Source organism: Oratosquilla oratoria, chromosome 20, assembly GCF_046742065.1.
Source record: "Oratosquilla oratoria isolate Oo_2021 chromosome 20, ASM4674206v1, whole genome shotgun sequence".
NCBI classification, from domain to species: domain Eukaryota; kingdom Metazoa; phylum Arthropoda; class Malacostraca; order Stomatopoda; family Squillidae; genus Oratosquilla; species Oratosquilla oratoria.
The window spans coordinates 41,603,330-41,613,446 of NC_134796.1; the positions used below are offsets into that span (position 1 = coordinate 41,603,330).

Below are 10,117 nucleotides of genomic sequence, written 5' to 3' on the forward strand. Positions count from 1 at the left end.
TCACCCGGGACTTCGGGAAGCCCTCGTGGAGGCCCTCGCGAGCCGCCCCGAGCAGCTTACCACGCTGGCCTTGACCATGGACCCAAGGGCCGGGGCCAGCAACGTCGGGGAGTCCCTTGGCAAGGCCATGGAAGGGATGACGTCCTTGACCTCCTTCACCTTGTCCTGCGGAGCCACCGACCTCCACATAGAGTCGCTGGCCCGGGCGTCGCCGCCTCTGAGGCACCTGGACGTCTCCTACTCCCCGGGCGTGACGGACGCTGGTGTCAGGGCGTTGCTTCTGGCTCAGCCGGACCACACCATGAGGCTCAACCAAGTAGGCGAGACGACCACGTCGGCTGCACACCTGCAGACCATGAACGTGTGGGGTACCAACGTGACCACACGGGGATGCCTCGTCATCCTCAGGTCCTGCAGGCAACTCCATAGTCTGACGTGCCAGTGGGCGGCCGAGGCGGTGGAAGTGATGAGCCGGGCGCAGACAAAGAGCCCCGAGCTTCTGACCCTCAAGCAGCTCCTCATGGCCGAATCGGACCCGGACCGGTCGGCGCCCCGGCTGAGCGCCCTGTGTCCGGAGCTGGCGACGCTCGTGGTGCGGCGACCCACGGCCCACGTCGACGTGACCTCCCTCCTGTCGGCGCTGCCCAAGCTGACCTCTCTGACCATCCTCCAGTTCACCACGCCCCCTTCTCCGGTGGCCCCTCCTCCTCAGCTGTCCTCGTCGCTGCGCCCCTCACTCACGCATTTGCACCTCGCCTTCCTGGGGATGCAGGAGCTGGATCTCGTGGGAGTCGCGGCCGCTTTTCCGTGCCTTAACCTGCTGCATCTGGAGGGTGTCCTTCCATCGCTCAGATCCCTTCCCCTCCACCGCGATCAGGAAGGCGAGCTTCTTTCCAAGCTAGTCACCCTCAAGCTCACCACGCCCTACACACTCTCGCACTCCCTCGACGTGGCTGTCATCATGTGGAGCCTGAAGAGAGCGAAGCAGGCCGTCCACGTAGACCTCGGCTCCTGCTCCAACCTTCTCGATAATGATCTCATAGCTCTTATCGATAACGGCGCTCTGCAGCTTGTAAGTGGGCTTGGCTTTGTGTTTGTGTGTGTGTGTGTGTGTGTGTGTGTGTGTGTGTGTGTGTGTGTGTGTGTGTGTGTGTGTATTTACCTAGTTGTATAATACGGGAAGAGATCTATTCTCGCAGTGACCCGTCTTTGTATCTTTCAGCATCTAGTTTGTTCTTAAATTCTTGTATGTTTTTTGCACATACTGTTGCCTCGTCCAATTTGTTCCAGACATCCACCACTCTGTGTGGGAAGCTATTCTTTTTCAGATGTCTTCTATAACTATCCTTTTTGAGTTTCTTTTCATGTCCTCTTGTTTTTCTCTTATCCCACTTTTATAAATCTTCTCTGTCGAGGTCTTCCATCCCATTCATAAGTGTGTGTGTGTGTGTGTGTGTGTGTGTGTGTGTGTGTGTGTGTGTGTGTGTGTGTGTGTGTGTGTGTGTGTGTGTGTGTGTGTGTGTATGTGTGTGTGTGTGTGTGTGTGTGTGATCTCTAACCAGTGGTTTATGGAGGACTTAGGCAAAGTCCCCTAGTTCGAAGATGACATCAGCATTTGAACCCTTAGATATATCCAGGTTTCTCGGATTTGCATTTATCTGTAACTATGAGTAATGTGTGGAGTGGCTGATGTTGTGTGTGTCGTGTTTCCTGTGTTGTTTGTATCTTAAGAGACTTCAATTCCTGTAAGTACTGTAGGTAACATGCATTCAAGTCCAGGACACATTGGTGCAACACATTTTGAGTCTAATTTCTCCAAAATTGTCAGATCAAGTATAAACAATAAACACGAAAAGTTTTTAGTGCAACTATAATCAGAAGAAAACAAGTAAAACATGAACAAAATATCTAAAGGTGCGTGAGAAGTAGACACAAACTTAACTTCAGTTTTACTCGAAGGTGATACGATATGACAAAATATATTCGAGATTAAGACCTGTGGTAAGGAGGAATAATACCCATAGATTACGTGATAATTTACATCACAGGTATAAACGAGCACAATACCGTGTGACGAATCACATCACAAACATGAAGAGGGAGAAATTCCAGTCTACTGTTTGGCGTTGTCAATAACCGACTGCAAGGGAGTGACGGCTTAGGAAGCGTGGTGGCCCATATACATACAGGGAGAATTGTACCAACATTCCTTTCTGTTCTTTTGCGAGTTCCTATTTGGACTATAAGACGGGTTTGGTTATCAAAAGGTAAGACGAGGAGTCTACGTCTGAAGACGCTTAGCTGTGGCCGAAACAGTCATCATTGCCCTATGTGCTTGGACTGTTGTGGGGAGTTAACAATCACTGCTGGGAATCAGAGAGGATTGCGGGGTTCGAACCTATAAATAAGCGAATGCGATACCAACACACTTCACATTATGCCACCAGTGCTGATGTTGCACATATAACTATTCTCAGGCAGATATATCGAATTGGACTGGAGATAAACTATACGTAATGGTAAACTAAACTCCATTCCAATAAGAAATTACAATTGATTTCTGCCGTGCAGCTCGGTACAGTTGGTAGTCCTGTAGACTCCTGCTCCACACAGGCACCGGCGACAGGCAAATTCCTCACCTACTTCAGAAAATATTATATTTCTCCAGTTTGTTCATAAGATAGGAATTTTTTTTTCAGTCATTAAAAAAACAGTCATCCCACAACTATAATGCAAATTTCAAAACTTGATAGGGTAAGAAACTAAGTAACTATATTGAGTTGAAGTCAAGGAAAAGAAATTATCGGTTTATACACATCTTTACTTATAATCGAAGTTTACAACAATTATAATAACAAGTGTAGAATAAAACATCTGTTCTCCTACATAAACAACTCCTGAATACGATGGTGCAGACTTCACATAGAAAGCCATAAAGAATTTTTTTTTTTTTTAAATAAATATTTTGCGTCATGACGCTCGTGTCGCGAGAAAGGGAGGTATGGTATATACCAGCTGGTATGTAGTTACTTTACTCAATGATTTAATAAGCATTTTGCTCCATGTTTGATAACGTAAATTATATAATCTGCAATCATACCATTCTATTCTATGTAGCCTACTTATATCTCAATTTTTCTTGCCTTTTTGAGTAAACTCAAATAATTCTCTTACTGTCTCCATAGATTATTGATAAATTCACATTACATAAGAATAGTCTCGGGTAAGAATGATGGAAACAGTATACTTTCTCATAATAAATTAAATGAGTTGGAAGGATGAGGAGGATGGAAGGAGTCGGCAGTTACCATCCCTCCTTCGCTCCACGAGTGTCATGACGCAAAATATTGATAAAAATCCTTAATTTAAATATTTTATGGCTTTCTATGTAAAATCTGAATGCACCATCGTGTACAGGAGTTGTTTATAAAAAACACATGTTTTATTCTCTACTTGTTATCATAATTGCTGTATACAACGATAATCTCTTTTCCTTGAATTCAACTCCATATAATTAGTTTCTTACCCTATCGATTAAAAATATGTATATATATATATATATATATATATATATATATATACATATATATATATATATATATATATATGTATATATATATATATATATATATTTGGTTGTAGAATGTCTGCTCTTTTTAATGACTGAAACAAATTTTTCCTATCTTATAAACAAAGTGGAAAAACATAATATTTTCTGAGGGAGGTGAGGAATTTGCATGTCGCTGGTGCCTGTGTGGAGCAGGAGTCTGCAGGAATACCAACTGTACCGAGCCGCACGGCAGAAATCGAGTGTGATTTCTTATTGGAATGTAATATACCAAGGAACGTGAAGCACTCCATGACCTCGCCACATGCATGGACAGACTAAAGTGAGTCATCCAGTTGGTCCCCAAACGCCTGGACCTTGATCTTGGTCCAGGGAACCTGGACTCCCAGCGGCCTCGCCTGCCTGTGCAGTGACTCGAGAGAGACAACCATGACCTCCAACGACCCCGGAAGAAGTACAACATTATCGGCAAAGATAAGGTCATTGACTTTAATTGTATCAATAGATGCCCCGTAACGCCAGTATGTACTCCTGCCTCACTCCTGAACTGAGGAGAAAAAATCTGGACACGCCTCCTCTACACGTCATAGCCCTCTTATCCAAGACTAGAGACCAGAAATCGGATCAGAAACCCTCATAAGAAACCTACGGGTCAACAGAGCCCCGAGTTCCCCACAACACTCTGTAACAAAACATCTCATCTCTAAGTCTGGTCTGCATTGGGGTTTCTAGGCCTCCACTTCTCTATTACAATACCTGTGATGCCCTGAGCTTCCTCCGGTGAAAGGGCCTTTTTTAATAATGGTTAAAGTGAAGGGGCTTTCCCTCGTTGATTCATTACTTCCTTTATGGAAAGAGAAAATTTGGGGAGATACCTATTGAACAAATAGAGATTTGCAGTCTTTGATTAAAATCTATCGACTGCACACCCCAATGAAAATTTAGTCAGTCAAGGATGACTCAATAGAGTTTTTAGAAACTCCAGGAGAAATGACAGTGTGGCCTGCTCTATCATAGGCAAAGAACAGTTGTACTCCTCCAATAGGAACCGACTCCATAAGGGCCACAGTAACTTGGCACCTAAACAAAGCCGAATCTAAATAAAACATATGCTAGGGACATTTAAGTACACTTCGTACTCCATCTGTGATGGCACTGGTGTTTGTATAAATCAGAAATAGTGAGTGTTTGACAACAAATGGTTCTGTTTAGCAACAGTATTATGAATAATAGAATATTTGATTCCTTCCCAGGACTTAGAGACTATTCCTTGTGACATTAACGGAGAAAACCAAAGATAAATTCTAATCAAAGGGAATGGTAGAGGTTGGTCTAGGTTGCTTGTCAACACAGGAGAGTGGGTGTATTTCTCTCTGGAAGATGTGGGCTTGCGTGGGATTTTGTTGGGAACAAGGAGGAGAAAGACATTTCACATTATTAGAAAAAGTAGGTTTCTGGTTAGACCATGAGGTCCCATTCTCTTCCTACAGTTGTTGTATTGATGGCCAAGCCTATAGTAATATTAACATCGAGGAGTGTAGCCTCTTTTTTCGTTTGAATTTGGGAAAGTTCTGGGTGAATTTTTGTGTATGTAGGCCTAGAAATTTACTCCTCTGGAACGCGAGAGAATTTGATAGAAGATATTTCGCTGATTTTGACACACACACTTTAAAAAGTTACCCAACCCGGGCTAGGAAGCGTTCTGAGGTACTACATAAGAACATAAGAATGAAGGAGACTGCAAGAGACCATAAGGCCTACACTAGGCAGCTCCGTATCCATCACCACCTGTCATCCCCATCCATAAAGTTGTCTAATCGTTTCTTAAAACAACAGATAGTTTCAGCGCTTACTACATGGTTACTAAGTTTATTCCATTCGTCGACCACACTATTAGTAAACCAATTCTACTACACCGTTTGAGTAAGTTATATTCATCGGGTAATCCCGTCGCTTTCTTAACTGAAGACTTTTATTCACCTAAGTATTTTATCTTTTAAATCTGAATCCATGCACATGTTAGATCGTCTTTGAGAAATTTTCTCCTTCAGGTTTTCCAAAAATTTAGCGATACTAGCTGTGATCCACTTTGCAAATAACATCTGGATTAAGGTGCATTCAGCATATGTAAAGCAATACGGTTTCCTAAAATGTCTAAAATGTACTCTGTACGTCTCTGGGAAGAGTTCGTAAGTTTATAAAATTCCAGACTTAACGTTATCGCAGTCATTTACTTGCACAGACAGAGCTGTGTATATTTGGCGAGATTCCCCGTGAGCCCAGTTTGGTTCATGCTTCCCAATAATCATTGCTGTGACCTTTACATAAGTCTTTTTTTTCCTTTACTTAAACGTTCTTTTTTTTTAAATTATTAATATTTTTTGCAACCTTAATGCCCTTTGATTAACCCTTACTATTTTTACTCTAATGAATCTAAATGTCCTTTTTTGTGCAGGTAGAAGAGCTGAAGTTTTCTGGGGCCCGTCAGCTGACTGACGAGATCATCGTGGCACTGGTGGAGAGGTGCCCGTCCCTGCGGCGTTTGGCACTTAAGCTCCTTCCAAAGGACAGGCTAGCCCAACTTGAGACCCTCAAGACTAAATTCCGGCAACTCAACCTGGATATCGACTTGATCACCTTCGGCTGGAAGTGTTGAATTAATCATCCAAAGTGTATGTCAAGATGTATTATTGGGTATATGGAAGTCTAGCTCATGGACAAGGCACTGGGACTGTTTGTTATGCTTCTTCCGTGGTAATTTGCTTAGGGGCGACATCATGAGGCCTTGCTGTAGTTTCCTTTATCATCAGTTGCGCAAAATTAGCGGAGGTTTCCGAGAAGCTTCAGGGAGAAGAACACAAGTGACGTGCGAAGGAGGTAAGGAGAATGAGGACGTGGAAGAAGAAGAAGAAGGAACTCTGGTCTTGGAGGACCCATAGTGGTTGAAGAAGAACGGAGGTCTTGCGTATGTCCGTTGTACACAGAGACCTGCTCAACTCGAGAGCTTTTAGTTTAGTGTCGATGCCTTAAGCGAGGTGTCCGTTTTCTCATATTATCATGTCTGAGTGTTAAACGTGTGTGATCGATACCTGAGATGGAACAGAAGCGGAGTCTGGGATAGAACTGACAATAGAGCCGGGCGCAAGTGTGTGAATATATTTGTGAATACAAAGATTAGCTGTAGAGGGTGGTTTTGATATGCAATAGTATGTGATATGTAGTTTGTAATACGTCATCCAGTTTGCTTGTTTGCAGACTGGTTTAAAAGATGCAAAGAAGACAGGGTTGGTTATGGGGTGTGGGTTATAGAGAGAAAATTTAGAGTTGACTTGCTAAGGAAGTTGCAGGTATATAATGGAAGGAAGGGAACGGAGGGCAGAGGGGATATGTATACCGTTCAGTAATGGGATTATATAATTAAAAAGCATAAAGACAAAGTATGGAGATGGGGTGGGGGTGCAAAGGTACTGGATTAAAAAACACAAAGAGAAATCTAGTCAAAACACACAAGTCCTCAAGAAGTGAGGCTTATTACTCCATGTTTCTTCAAGTGGAGAGTTGTAACCAGTGTCTTAGGAAGCGAGACAGTTCTCATTAAGGCTGCTCAAGTTAATGCAGCATTCTTTATTTAAACACATTGTTAAAAACCCCCCATTATCTGACTCACTTTTCTGTATATGCTTCGTGGTGACTCCTACCATCCATTTTGTCACAGATTAATTATATGTAATTGATAACCAACTTGGCCCTACACGATGCCACATATTCAGTGGCACTTATGAACCTTAATATCCATAAAGCTTTTTGAGATCGGTTCCTTTTTTGTGTCTTGCTCGAGCATAATGAAAAGGATCTTTGTTTACATCATTACTTTTTTTTTCTTTTCCAAAAGTACCACCATCTGCTTCACTGCTTCCTTTTCTCATTCCATGGCAATTTCGTGCCGGAGGTCCTGTCTCGAAGTGGCACACAGCACACAAGCATACATGGCACGCATACATGGCACCATGGCACGCATACATGGCCGGTCAGAAGGCACAAAGAGCAAATAATTTAGGTGGTAATTTCCAAGTCACCTTATAGATGTAGGCAGTTCTTCTTTGCATGACAACGTCCTTACACAAGTTAACATAATTTCTTTACAGTGCTCGGATAGATAAAAAACTAAATAATTTTTTTTAAAAAGGACTGGCGTGGGATCTCCTCAGTATTTTCTAGAAATACTTTGGCTTGCGATCTAGAGAGGGGAGTGCTAGTGTGCTGCTACCGATGCAGGTGCCAAAGGGGCTCAGGGCACTCATTCATCATCGGGTGTGGGTTGAGGATAATTGTGGCTCTGTGCTGTCTATAGTATTGGTGTAAAGGTACCTATGTAAACAGTGGCGCCGCGTCAAGTGGCGGAGTTCATAATGGCGGTTCGTGTTGTTCTCATCCTGGTGACATTAAGGTGTTGCGGTGTTTAGTGTTGTACTTGGGTGTATCACGTCATGGACTCACAAGATTATCAGTAGTGATGATGACAGTGACGATGACAATGATGATGATGATGATGATGATGATGATAAAACAGGTGATGATGAGGGACTCTGGGCAGAGGAGTCCAGGCCTTATACTATAGCTTTATGGCGTCGGCTGCCGGCACATGCGCACGCACGCATGCGCACATGTGCCGAGCAGCGCCTGCTGATGTGGGTTGTGTACTTTGGCGTCACAGCGCGTGTCGATACGTTTTCTTTTTTCTATGTGCGTCGGCGCTGTATGTACGGAACAAGTGCACAGGCGCAGGTGTGTACGCATATCAAACATGTACAAACATATTTAAGTGCATATTTGTCAATAGCTGTTCTCTGGGGCACGTCTTCTTCTTAGAGTTTGCAATTGTAAGGCCATCCTGCTCAAGGCAGTAGGCAGTGGTGAAAATATACACACAGGGACACCCACCCACAACCAACCACCCACCCACGACATCCTTACACACACACACACACACACACACAAAACCATCCACCCACTCACAACTCTCTCATACACACACACACAAACATCTGGGAGGGTATTAGCTGTCGATCACGAGTCCGGCACGTGATCCAAGACCATGGTGAATCACATAAACACACAAACGCATGCCGTAGGCAAATCACTTCTTCTTTTACTCCTAACAGATTTTTTTGTTTTATTTGGATTTATTATTTCTGTCACGGGGTGTATACTCTGCGAATTTTCGTGGGTCCTTGTATATAATTATGCAATCCAATAATTGATATCTAGGTGTAAAGTATTAGCACATAATGGGACCTTCCTGTCCTTCCTTTCCATGACACATTTTGAGTTCCTCAGAATTGACCCAACCAAATCGCATCATGTTTTATATGAGTGCAGATGATATCACCATTATAGTCATTAATGTTATCGCTGATGCTATTTTAATGTTATTACATTTACACCACAATTATTGCTATTATTCATATTGTGATTTTACATTTTCCTAGATGATATGTAGGCCTTTGTAAACTGAAAAAAAAATTGTAATCATAAGCAGGAGGAAGAATGTGTGAGTGTGGTCTCAGTGACAGGGCATTGCTGCTTGTGAAGAGTTGTATTGGGAGTTCTCAGTGCGTTCTGGCATTCGGATAAGCTCCCTTGGTGCATTGGTCTGCTTTGTTGTGTTGCCTACATGTTTGGCTGTATTCTAAATCACGGAGAATTAAAAGAAACTAAAGAAGCTTTGTTTAACCTTCTTAGACTGGGATGGCGGTCTTACCAGTTGTTGAGACGATTTCGGGAAGTAAAAAGAAATTAAAGAAGCTTTGTTTAACCTTCTTAGGCTGGGAAGGCGGTCTTACCAGAGAGGTACCATTGTTGTTGAGACGATTTCGGGAAGTAAGAAAGATTTTGTACGGTGAACTGTGGAGTATGGCTACGAGATGTGGACGATCTCGATGATCACAGATGTCAGATGTGGCTCCGACAGGAAACTGGGACGGGATTGGTTCCGCGTCTATATCGCCAGAGACTTCCATCTTAACAATCTTATCATGGAAAAGGTTAATTTTGGAGGTATTTCTATCATGTCTTCATATTTGTTACTAAGAATTTCTTGAAGAAAAGTAGCCTCTTCGTGGGACAGAGGCACCCAAGAATAACTTTGGAGAAAGAAGACAAAATCTGCTAATCCTTAAGTAAGAAATTAATAACAAAGAGAAAAAAAATCTGCTCCGCTGGCTATAATTCATCTAGATATAAATGACAGTATGGTTTCAGAAAATGTTTGACCTGAAAAAGACAAAAATAATAGTAGTTTATGATAAGAGCCGGAACTCACAGACTTGTCAAGATTACTGAAGAAGATACATCTATTGGTATGATATGGGAAACATTTCAAAGTTCAGTTCTTGAAAGGATTTTTATCTATATTCCCTTTGAGCGCAAATTCTGAGGCAGTCGAATACGGAGCAGATCGACGAAAAAAAAAAAAAAAAGAGAGAGAGAGAGAGAAGATGGAGAGGAGGAAACATATATAGATTTTTTTTTATCTTACAAGAGTGGTAA

At 42.7% G+C, this 10,117-nt stretch overlaps 1 protein-coding gene across 1 annotated transcript in view; it reads left to right on the forward strand.

Annotated features, from left to right (window-relative positions):
* The window catches only part of LOC143036494 (uncharacterized), a 31,963-nt gene extending 22,673 nt beyond the window's left edge, over positions 1-9,290 (forward strand). Inside the window, exons 2-3 of the mRNA XM_076203907.1 lie at positions 1-1,072; positions 6,024-9,290. The exon at positions 1-1,072 is cut by the window's left edge and continues 242 nt beyond it. Coding sequence (XP_076060022.1) covers positions 1-1,072; positions 6,024-6,224 — 1,273 coding nt within the window. The 3' untranslated portion in view covers positions 6,225-9,290. The remainder of the gene's footprint in view (positions 1,073-6,023) is intronic.
* Positions 9,291-10,117: the final 827 nt, after the last annotated feature.